Consider the following 19,054-nt stretch of genomic DNA (forward strand, 5'->3'; position numbering starts at 1 on the left):
AAGAACAGGAGCCGGGCTAGGACCGGGAGGCCTGTGGGCGTCAGTGCGGCGCTCTGCGGAGAGAAGCCGCAGGACGAGTCCGGCTGCAGTTAGCCATTTCCTTTCTTTCCCCGACACTTCACCGGCTGCGGGGCGCCGGGCGGGCAGGCACCGCGGCTGGTCCTCGCGTCCGTCACCCCTTTCTCCGTATCCGCCTCGTATAACCCGCTTGACAACCCTGATTCTCTAGAGCCGAGGGCGGCAGGCGTGAGCTCCAGCGCCATGATTAGGTCAGTCCCAGGCACATCCAGACGCTCGCTCCTAGCTGAGCCCCACATGCGTCGCCGGTTTCCGGGTGCTAGTGGGAAGCTCGGGAAACCCCAGACCCCTCCCTTTTAGGAAGGGCTCAGACGGCGTCTCCGTTTCCAAGGAAACTGGCCCTGCCACAACGTCACTTCCGCTGACCTGTCTGGACTCCAGACTGTTGAGAGGAAAAGAGGAAAACTGAGCCACAGCCACGACGGTGGACGCGAGCGTCTCCTGTCTGCGCATGCGCCCGCTCAGCGGCCTGCTTCTATTTATGTGGGGGATCCAACATGGCGGCTGCGGCGACCCTGGCGATGGCGGTGGAGCCCATCAGAACATAGTGGCGGGGAAGGGGGCACGGTCCGCACTCACGGTGGCGTCGGCAGAGACGACTGAGGGCGGTGGAGGGAAGAAAAGCGACGGAAAGCGAAAGGAAGGGCGGGCAGGCAGACAACTCGGCGTAGAACCGAGCGCCGGCTCGAGCGAAGGCAGAGGGCCAGAACAGTGGGGATGGCGGAGCCACGCAGAGTAGCGTTTATTAGCCTGTCACCGGTGAGGCGGCGCGAGGCCGACTACCCGGGGGCCGAACGCGAGCCCGAATACCCTCGCGAGCCCCCCCGGCTGGAGCCGCAGCCGTACCGCGAGCCGGCCCGGGTGGAGCAGCCGGCCCCGCGGGAGGCTGCCCCCCGGTCGGACGCGCAGCCCCCGCCGCGGGAGAAGCCGCTCCCCCAGCGCGAGGTCAGCCGCGCCGAGCCGCCCATGTCGCTGCAGCGGGAGCCCCCGCGGCCCGAGCCGCCGCCGCCGCCGCTCCCTCAGCTGCACTTGCAGCCGCCCCCGCCACGAGAGTCGGCTTCCCGGGCCGAGCCGCAGCAGAGGCCGCCGAGGGAGACAGTGCGCCTGGAGCTAGTGCTCAAGGATCCCACCGACGAGAGCTGCGTGGAGTTCAGTTACCCGGAGCTGCTGCTGTGCGGAGAACAACGGGTACAGAAGATTCTCCCTCACCCCCCAGACCCTGGGAGCCTCAGGACGCGTCCGTTTCTCCCAGTGGTTCGCACCTTCCGACGCCGGCTTTGCGCGTCTCGGGTCGCCTGGGAGGGTGGGCTGGAGGGGGCAGGGGCCGGACGGGTGGACCAGTGGTTGGTGCTGCTTTTCCCCTGCTCCCCTGGGTTGGCCAAGGCTCCCACCCGGCTTTACACCCCTCGCCCTCCCTCCCCCCCGCCCCGCCTCGTGCGCCCGCTCCAGTTGCCGCTCGGAGCCGGTTTTCCTCTGCACCTTTCGAGACCTCAGAATTTACACCTTTCTGCTCCCCGCACAGAATTTGGGGGCTCTGCAAGTTACGTGGCTGGGTTTTCCTTGTGGAGCTCCCGCAGTCGTTCCAGTAGAAAGGAAGAGAAAACCTTGGGGGACACGCCCCCCATCCGAAGCAGGGAGATAGTGTAACCCCTCCATATCCTCCTCCTCTTCATCACTATATGTTATGCTTGGCGCTGAGATGTGCTTAGGAGCGTAGGGTATTTCTCTTAATTTAGAAGTGCATTTGAAAGTAATCTAAAAATTTTCAGACTAAGGATTCCACTCTAGGAATGAAGAAGAAGCGGCTTGGTTATTTGGTTACTTATTTTTCTCTCTCACCTTGGTATTGGTACACCTACTTAGCTTTGTTTTCTCTAGAATTTGTTTTTACTGTAATTGAATGGGAAGGTGTCTCCTGTTTTATTTGGCGCCTGCTGTCATACTGTCTTATTTGAGTGTATACCATTAGTTTATAAGTCTAGGTTGGAGGATGTTGCACTAGCCATTGTAATTTTTGGAGACCGATGAAACACAGCTTTGAATTTTTAGGAACTGGTTGAAAATATATAAGTATGCCTTTGGTGGAACCGGTGAACAACAGTGATAGGAGAGAGGTTTGTTAGTAATTGTAATTTTTATTGTAGGTTTGGTGATCTTTAGAAGTAAACTAGAGAGGGAAATGATAGAGTAACTAATAAAAGAACAGTTTCCTCTGTTGTTTAGAGATTACGCTCTTAGGTTTTGCTCTAGCACAGGTCTAATGGACTCCAGAAGTCATTTGTTTTGTTTTCATTCTCAACTATCTTTGTACTTGGATGATTCTTAAGTTTAAAAATAATCATATTAAACAAGTCACTGGATTTTGTTTATTTTAAGGCCAATTAATCTTTTGATCATTATTTACAAATACTGCTGTGTGGCCAAATCACTACTATATGTTTGCAGCCACAATGAATTGTTAAGGGTAGAGATCATTTTGGCCATTTTCACAAACATTTTGTCCTTCAGATTCACTTTAGTGCCACTACTATTTATAAATGTGATGTTAGTTTTTTTTCCAAAAGCATTTTGAAAATACTAGATTGGAGCATTTTTCAGATTTGATCTAATCCAAGTGAGTGTGCAGTTTTACTCCCTAACTTTCTTTATAAATTACAGATGAAAAGTATCGTATTTGGGTAAAAGTACATTATGGTAGCCAACATCTACTAAATTCTTCCTATGTGTGTGCTAGACACAGTACTAAGTAAGGTGTATGGCTTATATAATTTAGTTCAGCAGTGCTCCTTGAGATTGGAACCATTATATCTCCACTTTACAGATGAGGAGGCTAAGGCACAAAGTGCTTGTACGTAATTTTATTAGTACTTCTTCCTGTACAAGTACCAATTCTTAGTAAAACAAAATTTCTTAAAATTGTATAGTTTAAATTTGGAGGATCCTGCCAAAATGGACTAAAATTAGAGTTACAGTAGAAATACAGAGATTTCTATTATCCTCCTAATGCTATGATATTCATGCCGTGATTAAGAATAGATATGTACCTTTTAATTATGGCAAAAAACTTAAATTTGACACCCTTGCTTGCTAATCTGATAATATCAGAACTACTAGTTTCATATAATAGGAGAAAGATAAATAATTCAGTTTCATTTTTCTGTTTATACTATCAACTTAGAGGTATATTGGTTGAATTTTCTTGTATATTTAGCTATATATCACTTGTATTCTGAACAAAAAAAAACCCCATTGTTTATACAATGCATCTTTGCGACCGAGTTTTGCCAGATTTACTAATGATTACTCCCAGTGAACATATTTATTACATGAGGAATTGTAGAAGATATTTCTCTAAATGAAGTTGTCATATTTCCATGAAAGGAAATCCTAGTAGTAGAAACCAACAAAAAGCTAAATGAGATCAACAGAATTGATCTTCAGCGTGGCAATTCCCAAATTTGGTTTTTCTTCCCCTGAAGGAGAGTCTAGTTATTTTTAAGGATGTTATAATATTTTCAAAATAGTCTAAACTTTGAGTTGTTGTAATTGAACAACGTGTTACAGAGTTTGAGTAGAAAGGGGAGAGAAGGAGATGGTATAAAATGAAAGCAAAAAGATTCTGAATTTTGAAATAGCCATCTGTCACTGAATTAAGATTTTAGTTGATAGGTATAAGTATAAATCTGTCGCATGTGAATACCATCTATATTGGGGTGCATTTAAATCACCCCCTTCATAAATATGAGTAATAAAACCCAGGTTAACTGAATGCAATCAGAATTTTTTGTATACTCTTATTATTTTTTTAATGAGGAAAAGCACAGTTAACTAAGTGTATGCTGGCAAGAACAAAACCCATTCTTGTCAGTTTGTAAGGACACAGGTTAGCTAAACTTTTAATCTTGTTATCTCTCTAAGCTACTAAGCTCTGATTGAGGTAGTTCAAGATGATGACTGGGGCACTGCCATCCTCTCTCTATCCTCAAAGATTAATTTGTTCACCATTTCTGGCTAAAGAGAAATAGCACAGTTTAGTAATAAGTTCTGGCAGTAATTGATATGCAAATAATTTTTGTTTGACTCATAGTAAATCAGAGAATCAGTTAACCAGAACATCCACTTGTGAATGTGATTAATTGAGCATTTACTATAAAAAGAATAAGTGATTATAGTGTCAATGTAGTTACACTGTTCGAGAATTCTGTGTTATTCCATTGTTTGTCATACTGCATATTTTTTATAACATCTGAAAGATCTGAAGATGGTGTTAATGAGTTAATATCAAAGGACAAAATTACAATAATGTTATTGCCTATGGGTAGTTGGCAATTTTGATATTTACTGATTTGCAGATTATCTTTTCACATGGAAAACATAAAGCTCACTTAGAGCCTTGATTGTGGGTAGGAGTTTATTTCTTAACTATGAGAGAAAAGTGAGTCATTTTTCTTAACTCTGTTTTTATAGACTGTGAAGAGTAAGAGATTTACTCTTGATTCCTCTATAAAGTCTATACAGAATGTTATATAATGACATTTAAGGTAATTGTTATTAAAAAATATATGTCCGTGTGTTTACACTTCACATATAAAATGGGACAGCTCAGTAATAAGACTTCACAGTGACATGAAGTAACAGTTGATAATGTCAAGGCATGGGGGTTGCACACTGTCCTTTAGTCTTAAGTTAAGGCGATCTCTTGAACATGCCTAGTATTTATTTCATTATCGGTCTCTTCCCCCTGATTTATTTATTCCTTTCATGTCATATATATTCATTCCAAGGGTAACCCCAACTGGGACAAAGGATTTTGTAAATACATTACTTATTACAGTAGTTAATTTAAAACATTGATTCTAAGATTAATTTTTTTTTTTAAGATTTTATTTATTTATTTGACAGAGAGAAATCACAAGTAGATGGAGAGGCAGGCAGAGAGAGAGGGAAGCAAGCTCTCTGCTGAGCAGAGAGCCCGATGCGGGACTCGATCCCAGGACTCTGAGATCATGACCTGAGCCGAAGGCAGCGGCTTAACCCACTGAGCCACCCAGGCGCCCCTAAGATTAATTTTTTTAAGCTTTAAGAATATCCCTTTAGGGTGCCTGGGTGGCTCAGTTGGTTGAGCAACTGCTTTCAGCTCAGGTCATGATCCTGGAGTCCTAGGAGGAGTCTTGAGTCCTGCATCGGGCTCCCTGCTCAGCAGGGGGTCTGCTTCTCCCTCTGACCTTCCCTCTCTCATGCTCATTCTCATGCTCTCTCTCTCAAATAAATCAATAAAATCTTCAAAAAAAAAAAAAAAAAGAGTATCCCTTTATTCTAATACTTTAGGTCTGATGAATTGTTTTGTATTCATTCAGTTCATATTTTTCTGTCATATTTTTAGACTAATTGTATCTCAGCTTTCATATCCAGGATGAAGTGTGTCATTTCCAAAGTGTGCCGATCTTTGTCCCCTCTGCATTTTTTTTCTTCAGGTTCAGCCAAACCTTTATCCAGTATTTCAGTTTTTTTTTTTTTTTAAGATTTTATTTATTTATTTGACAGAGAGAGATCACAAGTAGGCAGAGAGGCAGGCAGAGAGAGAGAGGGGGAGGAAGCAGACCCCCTGCTGAGCAGAGAGCCCGATTCGGGACTCCATCCCAGGACCCTGAGATTATGACCCGAGCCGAAGGCAATGGCTTAACCCACTGAGCCACCCAGGCGCCCCAGTATTTCAGTTTTAATATTCTTTATTTTTAATTACTTGAAGAAGCTACTTCATAAAAACACCTAGCCAAGATTAACTTTCTAGTCAGTTGTCCATAATTAGATACAGGTAGCATTTTTATTCATATGCAGCTCCTTGTTTTCCCTTTTTTTGTATTGAAAACCTGTGTGTGTATGAAAGGTGTCTGCTAAAATAGTAAACTTGAATAAAGGTTGTGATTTATCTTTTTGTTTGTTTTAGTAAATAGATGGTAAATGTGGGATCCTAGCTGTGTGTGTGGTTTTTTAAAACCATGTATTATGATAAATTTTCATTCTCCCCTGCTAGAAGGAAGCCATGGGAATGTAGTCTATTTGCAACTTTCAGTTTTCTAGCTTTGTTTAAAAGAAGTATGTACTCCCTGAAGGAATACTGATGGACAAAAAGGAGGTGATGTAGACTGAGATGTTGATGCTGGGCCTCAGCAGAAGGCTATAGCAGCTGCAGATACCCTCGTGGTAGCTAGGGCATATGGTTCAGGGTTGATGTCGGTTAATAACCTGGAGAGCCTTTGAGAAGCATTTCCTGATCAAAGCAGTTATTTTGAGGGGAAAGATCTCAAACCAGAGTTATAAGTGGGATTTTCATTTTTACCTAATTTTTCTTGGGGCATTTTTGGCCTTTTTATTTTGGATGGGGTGACCATAGATCATTTTGTAGGAGGAGACAATTTGATTTGTTGAGTTATGAACCAACGAAAACCTTGAGAGTGTGTAAGAATCCATTGAAACTGCAAGTATTTTTGCTACGAACCAACATTTCTTTCTAGTTTTAATGTGTCTAACTTATTTGGTTGTTTTTTTTTTTTTTTTTTTTTTAGATTTTATTTATTTATTTGACAGACAGAGATCACATGTAGGCAGAGAGGCAGGTAGAGAGAGGGGGAAGCAGGCTCCCTGCTGAGCAGAGAGCCTGATGTGGGGCTTGATCCTAGGACCCTAGGATCATGACCTGAGCTGAAGGCAGAGGCTTTAACCCACTGAGCCACCCAGGCGCCCACTAACTTATTTGTTAATATTTGGAAAATTTGACTCTAATTATTAAATTTAAGGATGCATTCAACTCTGGTTAAAGTAATATTAATACTCACATTTCTTTTCCTATTTACTTTGAATCAGAAGAAGCCCATTCACACAGAAGACCCATTTAATGATGAGCTTCAAGAGAGGCAAGAAGTGGAAATGTTGGCTAAGAAGTTTGAAATGAAATATGTGAGTATAATATATTCTTCATTTAGATAATTTTACCTTACTGATTTTTGTTTTCCCCCCCTCTTGGTGACTGGTTGGGAAGGCTTATAATATCCATTGCCCACCTTGTTTTGCTCTCATAAATTGAACCCAAATAAATGGTTAGACAACGATTTTGATAGGTTTGTGGTGGCTAAAATAGTAACCGTCATTTATTGTACCCCTTCTAGAGCCCAGGAAGCTTGCTTAACATATGTTATCTTCCATCCTTCCTTCCTAAAACTACATAGTAAGTAATACTGACCACATTTTACAAATGAAGAAACTGAGGCTCTGAGCTCAAGGTCACACAGTGGCAAGAACCAGGCTGCATAGCCAGGTCTGTCTGCCTCTAATCCTTTGCCTTTTCTGCCTTTGAGAAGGCTGCTTTAATTCCTTTGATGTAGTATTTCTTAAGCCTTCCTGCCTCTTTTGAGTTTAAGAAAATGAACATGTATATTTCTAGCATACACATTCTGGGATCGGAATCAATCCGCAGCAGCATGAAATTTCTTTGAAAGTATCTTGTTTACCTTAAACATTCATGTACATTTTATACCCTATACCATAAGTAGATTGATACTTATTTTAATACAAAAGTGAATTCTAATTACCTGATTGTGAAGTTGCTTAACATTTTTCTCACATTTTCTAGCATAATTGAGTTTATAGGAAAGCTCCCTCTTTCCCCATCTTTATCCTATGGCTTTATTCCGTGGCACTTTACTAAAATACAGCTCATGAAAAGAAAGACAACTTCTGCTTCCTGTCTGAGTAATGCGGAGTATCTCACAGAGATAGGAGGTCAGCTCACACTAGCCCTGTCATTCTTGTTATCTTCCCTGTGCAACTGGGATCTTGGTTGATAGGTGTTGGCTCCAGGTGCTAATGAATCTGTTTGGGGTCGGGGAAATGTATGAGAATACTTTGGAATGGAGGTCAGGTTGTAGGCCATACTTTGCCATCTACAAATTGTTCTTTGGTAAAGTTATTTAACCTTTTTGGGCCCCAGTTTTCTTTTTTTGAAAATGTTTCAAGTTTCCTTCTGCCTTTATATTCTGTGACTATATAAAAATTTTAGGGATGGATTGGTGGGTGTTTTGATGGAAAGAGTAGCAAAAGTTGTTACTTAAATTGTAGTGTTTAATTACAATAAAATGTTTGCAAGTTCTAAATCCTAACGTACTATGGCTTTTACTTTTTTTTTAAGGACTTTATTTATTTGACAGAGAGAGAGAGAGATCACAAGTAGGCAGAGAGGCAGGCAGAGAGAGAGGGAAGCAGGCTCCCCGCCAAGCAGAGAGCCCAATATGGGGCTCAATCCCAGGACCCTGAGATCATGACCTGAGCCGAAGGCAGAGGCTTTAACCCACTGAGCCACCCAGGTGCCCCACCCGGCTTTTTCTTTTTTAAGATATTTGTTTTTAAGTAATCTGTACACCCAGTGTGGGGTTTGAACTTATGAGCCCAAGATGAAGAGTCACATGTTCTATTAACTGAGCCACCCAGGCACCCCTATAGCTTTTTTATATAAGTTAATAAATACATTGGTTAAATTTAATGTTTTAAGCAGGCAATATATTTACGTGGTTCAGAACTCAAAAATTAGAGAGGGAAAAATCTTTCATTCTGTTGTTCACCCACATAATCTCACTTCCTAGAGGCATGTAATGTTTTGGGGATCCTTTTAGAAATGTTTAGGTATATCTATGTATATCTCTGTGTATACGTGTATTAACCCAACCCCCATATCTCTTTACACATTACAGAAGATGCAGTTCTGGTCTTTGCTTTTTTTCTGTTACTATAACTTGGAGATTTTTTCATATCAGTACAAAGAGAGCTTTCTTTAAAGATTTTTTTTTTTTTTTTAATTTATTTATTTGTCAGAGAGAGAGAGGGAGAGAGAGCGAGTACAGGCGGACAGAATGGTAGGCAGAGGGAGAAGCAGGCTCCCTGCTGAGCAAGGAGCCCGATGCGGGACTCGATCCCAGGACGCTGGGATCATGACCTGAGCCGAAGGCAGCTGCTTAACCAACTGAGCCACCCAGGCGTCCCCAAAGAGAGCTTTCTTATCTCTCTCTCTCTCTCTTTTTAGGGCTTCATGGTATTCCATAATATGGACATACCACAATTTATTTAACCAGTCCCCAGATGATCCAAGTTTCTAAAAATTGGCTTTTATAAGTAGTGCCACAGTAAATTACTTAGTAGCATGGCATTTCACATATTTGCAAGTTTATCTCTTGGACAGATTCCTAGAAGTGGAATTTTTAGGTCAAAATATTTATGCATTTATTTAGTTTATTTAGTTTGGTTATATTTTGCCAAATTACCAGTTCCTGGGACACCTGGGTGGCTCAGTTGGTTAAGCAGCTGCCTTCGGCTCAGGTCATGATCCCAGCGTCCTGGGATCGAGTCCCACATCGGGCTCCTTGCTCCACGGGGAGTCTGCTTCTCCCTCTGCCTCTGCCTTCCACTCTGTCTGCCTGTGCTTGCTCTCGCTCTCCCTCTGAAAAATAAATAAATAAAATCTTTAAAAAAAAAAAAAAAAAAAAAAAAAAATTACCAGTTCCTAAGTCACCAGTTTCCATTCCCTCCCGCAGTGCATCAGAGTGCTTATTTTTCTATAGGTTTTAAAACTAAGGATTAGGATTGCCCTTTGCAAATGGAAAAATTCCTATCATATGATCCTGTAAGTAATGTGATTCAGTATGTGATCTACTGCCTCAGAGTTAGCATTAAATCATCTTGGGGAGCCCTGGAATCATTCTTGGCATGGAAAAACCAATGTTCTGAAGAAGTTGGTTGATGTGTAAAATGGAGCTCCAAATAACTGGGATATCTCCAGGCACTGCCATTGTGCAGGGAAAGGTGTTGTTCTTGTTATAATTTAAATTAATGGGCTGTAATTCTTCTGTAGATTTTTATTTTGGCTACTTTATTATTTCCATTCTAAGCAGAGATTTTAGATGTCCTGTGTCATGAAGTCTTTATATGCCATGAGTATTATAGGCATTAAGTGTGTATATTATAACAATTATAGGCATTATATGTAACAAATGATTTGGACCCTTGTAAGAAGGCCATCCAGCTAAAAGTGACTGGGAGACAGATGATGCTTCATCCAGCTCTAGGCTCTGGGGTGTCACAAAAGACAACTCCTAAACAACTAAGGGTTTTTTGGTGTTCTATATGTTTATTTATATTTATGCATATATTATATGTATATTTATATTTTAAGTAAATAGGCTTTTAAATGCTGCATTTAAAATCTTGCAAAATGTGGGATGCCTGGGTGGCTCGGTTGGTTAAGCAGCTGCCTTCGGCTCAGGTCATGATCCCAGCGTCCTGGGATCGAGTCCCACATTGGGCTCCTTGTCAGCAGGGAGCCTGCTTCTGCCTCTGCCTGCCATTCTGTCTGCCTGTGCTCGCTCTCTCTCCCGCCCCCGATAAATAAATAAAATCTTAAAAAAAAAAAAAAAATCTTGCAAAATGTTAACGCACCAAGGTTACATTTCCCTTAGAAATTTTTTTTTTGGCAGTGATAAAAAGAGGACTTCATTCTTGGAGACTTATAAAACATAAAACTAGCCACCTTTTCCTCTTGCTTTTGTTTCCTTCATATTATACTTTAGATGTTCTTATCATTATTTCTGAAAATCACTTAAGGTTGCTTCTAAGTCATTGTTTCTTAGAACAAGAGGTGCAGTTTTTGGTTAAGTTTTGTGTATAAAAAAAAGATTTTGAGCATTTACATTGGACACACAAAGGGGCATGATAGTCCCTCTCTCCTGGAACTTTCCAATTAATTGGGAAAATGAGACATACATATGACTCACAAATGTAGTACCAAGCAGTGTCTATGGAATTGAAAGACTCTGGGGATTTGAAAGTGCATAGAAGGGCCAGTTGAGTCTTGAAATTTGAAGGAATTTTGGAGACTTTGGTGCAGAATCGTTGAATGGATTCTTCCAATCTCCTGTGGAACCACATTTCTCTGTAATCCCTGGAATAGTTTTTCTACCCTTTGTAGGCTATCCAGTGGATAAGAGGCAGCAACAATGTATTGTAGTGGAAGGAGCACAGGATTATGAGTTAACATAGCTGGATTCTAATCCTGTCTTTGCCATATTAACTAGCTGGGTGACCTTAGTACAGGCTCTTGGCTTTTTTATGCTTTGGTATCTGAGGGGAGAACACTATCTGCTTAGCCAACTTTATATTTATAGCACAGGGGTTTTGTCAACATCAGATGAAAAAATAGATTTTTAATGTCGGAAATATTTAAAGTGCTATCTGAATATGAAATACTGTTTATTTAAACATATTACTCTTGTAGAGAACTGCTTGTATTCTATACATGTCATAAATTCTTTTTTTTTTTTTTAAGATTTTATTTATTTATTCGACTGACAGATCACAAGTAGGCAGAGAGGCAGGCAGAGAGAGAGTGAGAAGCAGGCTCCCTGCCAAGGAGAGAACCCGATGTGGGGCTTGATCCCAGGACCCTAGGATCATGACCTGAGCTGAAGGCAGAGGCTTTAACCCACTGAGCCACCCAGGCGCCCCTCATAAATTCTTTTTAACATAAACATGTATGGGATTTTTTTAACCTCTATTAATTGACCACCCCTTTAATTTTGATCTTTTAGTTTAGTTCAGGCATTCTGTTCCAAATGGCCTTTTTTTTTTTTTTTTAAGTCCTTCAATCACTATTTACAGGTTCTTCTTAATTATTAGGGTCTTCTTAAAGACCACAGTAAATTACTTGGAATCCTTTAAGAAACTCGTTGGGCCAAAAGTGATGTGGGAGAGTACACTTTGTCCAGTGCTAGGCTCTCACAAAAGATCACTCGTAAATAATCACTGACGATCTTTATTGACGATACTTTACTGTCTAATAGTTCCCTTTAGTGTTCTCTAGTTCAGGAGTAGCAAAGTCAAATGACCCCAAGATGCCCACCAAACTACCAGTGAAGCAGGCCAGTTGAACAGTAAAGTTGGGGATTTATTTGAACTAGGGGACAGCTGCTGCCCAGCTCCAGCCTTTGTCACTTCTGAGGGACTGGGCTAGGGTTGCCAAATCTTTACATTTCTCAAAAGAAGGCTGAAATATGGATTTTCTTCTTTCTTTTCTTACTTTGAAATATTGGCTTCTAGGGAGTCACATCCAGCTCTCAAGGTCTAGTTGGAGACATTGGTATACTTGCTTCACTATTTTTTTTCTTATTTAACTCATCAGTCCATCTGTGCCATTCTCTGTCTCTCTCTCTCTTTTTTTAAATTAATATTTATTTATTTATTTAATAAACATGTAATGTATTTTTAGCCCCAGGGGTACAGGTCTGTGAATTGCCAGGTTTACACACTGCACAGCACTCACCATAGCACATACCCTCCCCAATGTCTCTAACCCCACCCCTCCTTCCCCCCTCCCCCCCAGCAACCCTCAGTTTGTTTTCTGAGATTAAGAGTCATTTATGGGGCGCCTGGGTGGCTCAGTGGGTTAAGCCGCTGCCTTCGGCTCAGGTCATGATCTCAGGGTCCTGGGATCGAGTCCCGCATCGGGCTCTCTGCTCGGCAGGGAGCCTGCTTCCCTCCCTCTCTCTCTCTGCCTGCCTCTCCATCTACTTGTGATTTCTCTCTGTCAAATAAATAAATAAAAAATCTTTAAAAAAAAAAAAAAAAAAAAAGAGTCATTTATGGTTTGTCTCCCTCCCTATCCCATCTTGTTTCATTTATTCTTCTCCTACCCCCTAACCCCCCACGTTGCATCTCCACTTCCTCATATCAGGGAGATCATGTGATAGTTGTCCTTCTCCGATTGACTTATTTCACTAAGCATGATACCTTCTAGTTCCATCCACGTCATCGTAAATGGCAAGATTTAATTTCTTTTTATGGCTGCATAGTATTCCATTGTATATATATACCACATCTTCTTTATCCATTCATCTGTTGATGGACATTAGGTTCTTTCCGTAGTTTGGCTATTGTGGACATTGCCGCTATAAACATTTGGGTGCACGTGCCCCTTAGAATCACTATGTTTGTATCTTTAGGGTAAATACCCAGTAGTGCAATTGCTGGGTCCTAGGGTAGTTTTTTTTTGTGGGTTTTTTTTTTTTTTTTTTCCTGAGGAACCTCCATGCTGTTTTCCAGAGTGGTTGCACCAGCTTGCATTCCCACCAACAGTGTAGGAGGGTTCCCCTTTCTCCACATCCTCGCCAGCATCTGTCATTTCTTGACTTGTTAATTTTAGCCATGCTAACTGGTGTGAGGTGGTATCTTATTGTGGTTTTGATTTGTATTTCCCTGATGCCGAGTGGATGTGGAGCACTTTTTCATGTGTCTGTTGGCCATTTGGATGTCTTCTTTGCAGAAATGTCTGTTCATGTCTTCTGCCCATTTCTTAATTGGATTATTTGTTCTTTGGGTGTTGAGTTTGCTAAGTTTGTTACAGATTTTGGACACTAGCCCTTTATCTGATATTTCGTTTGCAAATATGTTCTCCCATTCTGTCAGTTTTATTTTGGTTTTGTTAACTGTTTCCTCTGCTGTGCAAAAGCTTTTGATCTTGATGAAATCCCATTAGTTCATTTTTGCCCTTGTTTCTGTTGCCTTTTGCGTTGTTCCTAGGAAGATGTTGCTGCGGCTGAGGTCGAAGAGGCTGCTGCCTGTGTTCTCCTCAAGGATTTTGATGGATTCCTTTCTCACATTGAGGTCCTTCATCTATTTTGAGTCTATTTTTGTGTGTGGTGTAAGGAAATGGTCCAATTTCATTTTTCTGCATGTGGCTGTCCAATTTTCCCAACACCATTTATTGAAGAGGCTGTCTTTTTTCCATTGGACATTCTTTCCTGATTTGTCGAAGATTAGTTGACCATAGAGTTGAGGGTCTATTTCTGGGCTCTATTCTGTTCCATTGATCTATGTGTCTGTTTTTGTGCCAGTACCATGCTGTCTTGATGATGACAGCTTTGTAATAGAGCTTGAAGTCCGGAATTATGATGCCACCAACTTTGGCTTTCTTTTTCAATATTCCTTTGTCTATTTGAGGTCTTTTCTGGTTCCATATAAATTTTAGGATTATTTGTTCCATTTCTTTGAAAAAAATGGGTGGGATTTTGATAGGGATTGCATTAAATGTGTAGATTGCTTTAGGTAGCATAGACATTTTCACAATATTTGTTCTTCCAATCCAGGAGCATGGAACATTTTTCCATTTCTTTTTGTCTTCCTCTGTTTCTTTCATGAGTACTTTATAGTTTTCTGAGTATAGATTCTTAGCCTCTTTGGTTAGGTTTATTCCTAGGTATCTCATAGTTTTGGGTGCAGTTGTAAATGGGATTGACTCCTTAATTTCTCTTTCTTCTGTCTTGTTGGTGGTGTAGAGAAATGCAACTGATTTCTGTGCATTGATTTTATATCCTGCCACTTTACTAAATTCCTGTACAAGTTCTAGCAGTTTTGGAGTGGAGTCTTTTGGGTTTTCCACATACAGTATCATATCATCTGCGAAGAGTGATAGTTTGACTACTTCTTTGCCGATTTGGATGCTTTTAATTTCCTTTTGTGATTGTCTGATTGCTGAGGCTAGGACTTCTAGTACTATGTTGAATAGCAGTGGTGATAATGGACATCCCTGCCGCGTTCCTGACCTTAGCGGAAAAGCTTTCAGCTTTTCCTCCATTGCGAATGATATTTGCAGTTTTTCATAGATGGCTTTGATAATATTGTGCCTTCTATTTGATAATATGTGCCTTCTATCCCTACACTTTGAAGAGTTTTGATCAGGAAGGGATGCTGTACTTTGTCAAATGCTTTTTCAGCATCTATTGAGAGTATCATATGGTCCTTGTTCTTTCTTTTATTAATGTGTTGTATCACATTGATTGATTTGCAGATGTTGAACCAACCTTGCAGACCTGAATAAATCCCACTTGGTCATGGTGAATAATACTTTTAATGTACTGTTGAATCCTATTGGCTAGTATTTTGGTGAGAATTTTCACATCTGTGTTCATTAAGGATATTGGTCTGTACTTTTTTGATGGGATCCTTGTCTGGTTTTGGGATCAAGGTGATGCTGGCTTCATAAAATGAGTTTGGAAGTTTTCCTTCCATTTCTATTTTTTTTTTTTTTTAAAGATTTTATTTATTTATTTGACAGACAGAGATCACAAGTAGATGGAGAGGCAGGCAGAGAGAGAGAGGAGGAAGCAGGCTCCCTGCTGAGCAGAGAGCCCGATGTGGGACTCGATCCCAGGACCCTGAGATCATGACCTGAGCCGAAGGCAGTGGCTTAACCCACTGAGCCACCCAGGCGTCCCCCATTTCTATTTTTTGGAACAGTTTCAGGAGAATAGGAATTAGTTCTTCTTTAAATGTTTGGTAGAATTCCCCTGGGAAACCGTCTGGCCCTGGGCTTTTGTTTGTTTGGAGATTTTTGATGACTGTTTCAATCTCCTTACTGGTGAGGGTCTGTTCAGGTTTTCTGTTTCTTCCTAGTTCAGTTGTAGTAGTTTATATGTCTCTAGGAATGCATCCATTTCTTCCAGACTGTCTAATTTGTTTGCGTAGAGTTGCTCATAGTATGTTCTTAAAGTTGTTTGTATTTCTTTGGTGTTTGTTGTGGTCTTTCCTCTTTCATTCATGATTTTATTTATTTGGGTCCTTTCTCTTTTCTTTTTGTTAAGTCTGGCCAGGGGTTTATCAATCTTAGCAATTCTTTCAAAGAACCAGCTCCTAGTTTCATTGATTTGTTCTATTGTTTTTTTGGTTTCTATTTCATTGATTTCTGCTCTGATCTTTATTATTTCTCTTCTCCTGCTGGGTTTAGGGTTTCTTTCTTGTTCTTTCTCCAGCTCCTTTAGGTGTAGGGTTAGGTTCTGTATTTGACACTTTCTTGTTTCTTGAGAAAGGCTTGTACCGCTATATATTTTCCTCCCAGGACTGCCTTTGCTGTGTCCCACAGATTTTGAACCGTTGTGTTTTCATTATCATTTGTTTCCATGAATTTTTTCAATTCTTCTTTAATTTCCTTGGTGACTCATTCATTCTTTAGAAGGATGCTGTTTAGTCTCCATGTATTTGGGTTCTTTCCAAATTTCTTCCTGTGATTGAGTTCTAGCTTCAGATAATTGTGGTCTGAAAATATGCAGGGTATGATCCCAAGCTTTTGATACCAGTTGAGACCTGATTTAGGACCCAGGATGTGATCTATTCTGGAGAATGTTCCATGTGCACTAGAGAAGAATGTGTATTCTGTTGCTTTGGGATGAAATGTTCTGAATATATCTGTGATGTTCATCTGGTCCAGTGTGTCATTTAAAGCCTTTATTTCCTTGTTGATCTTTTGCTTGGATGATCTGTCCATTTCAGTGAGGGGAGTGTTAAAATCCCCGACTATTAGTGTATTATTATCGATGTGTTTCTTTGATTTTGTTATTAATTGGTTTATATAGTTGTCTGCTCCCATGTTAGGGGCATAGATATTTAAAATTGTTAGATCTTCTTGTTGGACAGACCCTTTGAATATGATATAGTGTCCTTCCTCATCTCTTATTATAGTCTTTGGCTTAAAATCTAATTGATCTGGTATAAGGATTACCACCCCAGCTTTCTTCTCATGTCCATCAGCATGGTAAATTGTTTTCCACTCCCTCACTTTAAATCTGGAGGTGTCTTTGGGTCTAAAATGAATTTCTTGTAGGCAACATATAGATGGGTTTTGTTTTTTTATCCATTCTGATACCCTGTGTCTTTTGATTGGAGCCTTTAGCCCATTAACATTCAGGGTAACTATTGAGAGATAGGAATTTAGTGCCATTGTATTGCCTGTAAGGTGAATGTTACTGTATATTGTCTCTGTTCCTTCCTGATCTACTACTTTCAGGCTCTCTCTTTGCTTAGAGGACCCCTTCCAATATTTCCTGTAGAGTGGTTTGGTGTTTGCAAATTCTTTCAGTTTTTGTTTGTGCTGGAAGCTTTTTATCTCTCCTTCTATTTTCAATGATAGTGATAGCCCAGTTGGATATAGTATTCTTGGCTGCATGTTTTTCTCGTTTAGTGCTCTGAATGTATCATGCCAGTTCTTTCTGGCCTGCCAGGTCTCTGTGGATAAGTCCGCTGCCAATCTAATATTTTTACCATTGTATGTTACAGACTTCTTTTCCCAGGCTGCTTTCAGGATTTTCTCTTTGTTGCTAAGACTTGTAAATTTTACTATTAGGTGACAGAGTGTGGACCTATTCTTGTTGATTTTGAGGGGGGTTCTCTGCACCTCTGGATTTTGATGCTTGTTCCCTTTGCCATATTAGGGAAATTCTCTCCAATAATCCTTTCCAATATACCTTCTGCTCCCCTCTTTCTTGTTCTTCTAGAATCCCAATTATTCTAATGTTGTTTCGTCTTATGGTGTCACTTATCTCTCGAATTCTCCCCTCTTGGTCCAGTAGCTGTTTGTCCCTCTTTTGCTCAGCTTCTTTATTCTCTGTCATTTGGTCTTCTATATCACTAATTCTTTCTTCTGCCTCATTTATCCTAGCAGTAAGAGCCTCCATATTTTATTGCACCTCATTAATAACTTTCTTGTTTCAACTTGGTTAGATTTTAGTTCTTTTATTTCTCCAGAAAGGGCTTTTAACTCTCCAGAGAGGGTTTCTCTAATATCTTCCATGCCTTTTTCAAGCCCTGCTAGAACCTTGAGAATCATCATTCTGAACTCCATATCTGACATATTACCAATGTCTGTATTGATTAGGTCCCTAGCCTTTGGTACTGCCTCTTGTTATTATTTTTGTGGTGAGTTTTTCTATCTCGTCATTTTGTCCAGATAAGAATATATGACGGTGCAAATAAAATACTGAAAGGATGGCAAAGACCCCAGGAAAATGCGCTTTAACCAAATCAGGGAGGGAGAAAGGGGATAAAAAGAAGTTCAGGGGGAGAAAAAAAAATTTTAAAAAGGAAACAGATAAAAAAATATAAAAAAGAAAAAAATATATACATATTAGATAAATTAGTTTAAAAACGTTAAAAAAGAAAAGGGTATAAGTTTTAAAAAATTAAGCAGAAGAAAAAAGAATTAAAATAATTAAATTAACCACAAAACTAAAGAATCATGGGGAGAAAGCCATGAGTTCTGTGCTTTGTTTTCTCCTCCATTGGAATTCTGCTGCTCTCCTTGGTAGGTGAACTTTATCTTGGGTGGATTTCTTGTTGATCTTCTGGGGGAGGGACCTGTTGTAGTGATTCTCAAGTGTCTTTGCGCCAGGCGGAATTGCACCGCCCTTACCAGGGGCCTGGCTAAGTAATCTGCTCGTGTTCGCTTTGGGGATCTTTTGTTCCCTGAACGCTTTCTGTAGAGTTCAGGAGGACGGGAATGAAAATGGCTGCTTCCCATTCTCTGGCCTAGAGGGGCCGAGAGCTCGGGTCCCCACTCCTCAGTGCACCCTCAGAGAAAAGAGCCCAATCACTCCCGTCTCCCTGGCTTCTAGCCGCACTCTGAGCTCACCCAGCCTGCGACCGGTTCAAGGTAACCCCGAGCTGAGAGCTTACTTCTCGGCTCTGTTTCTGTAGCCGGCTTCCCCACTCTAATACTTGCGACCCCTGCGACACTCAGACAACCCCAATCTTTCTGTGACCCTGCGGGACCTAGGGCCATGCTCGCCCCACGTGGGCTTCACCTCTGTTTAGCCTCTGGAGCGATGTCCCTCAGTGGAGCAGACTTTTGAAAGTCTGGATTTTGTGCTCCATTGCTCTGCCTTTTGTTGGGAGCCGGCCCCTCCCCCTGTGGTCTATCTTCCCCTCGCTTTGGATTCACTTTTCCGCCAGTCCTACCTTTCAGAAAGTGGTCAATTTTCTGTTTCTAGAATTGCTGTTCTTCTTCTCTTTGATCTCCCGTTGAATTTGTAGGTGTTTGCAATGGTTTGATAAGCTATCTAGCTGATCTCCTGCTACCTGATGTAGTCTCAGCCTGCTACTTCTCCGTCAT

At 41.0% G+C, this 19,054-nt stretch overlaps 1 protein-coding gene across 3 annotated transcripts in view; it reads left to right on the forward strand.

Annotated features, from left to right (window-relative positions):
* Positions 1-329: 329 nt before the first annotated feature.
* UBN2 (ubinuclein 2) overlaps positions 330-19,054 on the forward strand; it is a 100,139-nt gene continuing 81,414 nt past the window's right edge. Inside the window, exons 1-2 of one of the 3 annotated variants that reach the window (XM_059171988.1) lie at positions 330-1,266; positions 6,943-7,035. In XM_059171988.1, coding sequence (XP_059027971.1) covers positions 796-1,266; positions 6,943-7,035 — 564 coding nt within the window. In that variant the 5' untranslated portion in view covers positions 330-795. The remainder of the gene's footprint in view (positions 1,267-6,942; positions 7,036-19,054) is intronic. The other 2 variants (XM_059171985.1, XM_059171987.1) reach the window with 2 other exon arrangements.

This window comes from Mustela lutreola, chromosome 4 (assembly GCF_030435805.1).
Source record: "Mustela lutreola isolate mMusLut2 chromosome 4, mMusLut2.pri, whole genome shotgun sequence".
In the NCBI taxonomy this organism is placed as follows: domain Eukaryota; kingdom Metazoa; phylum Chordata; class Mammalia; order Carnivora; family Mustelidae; genus Mustela; species Mustela lutreola.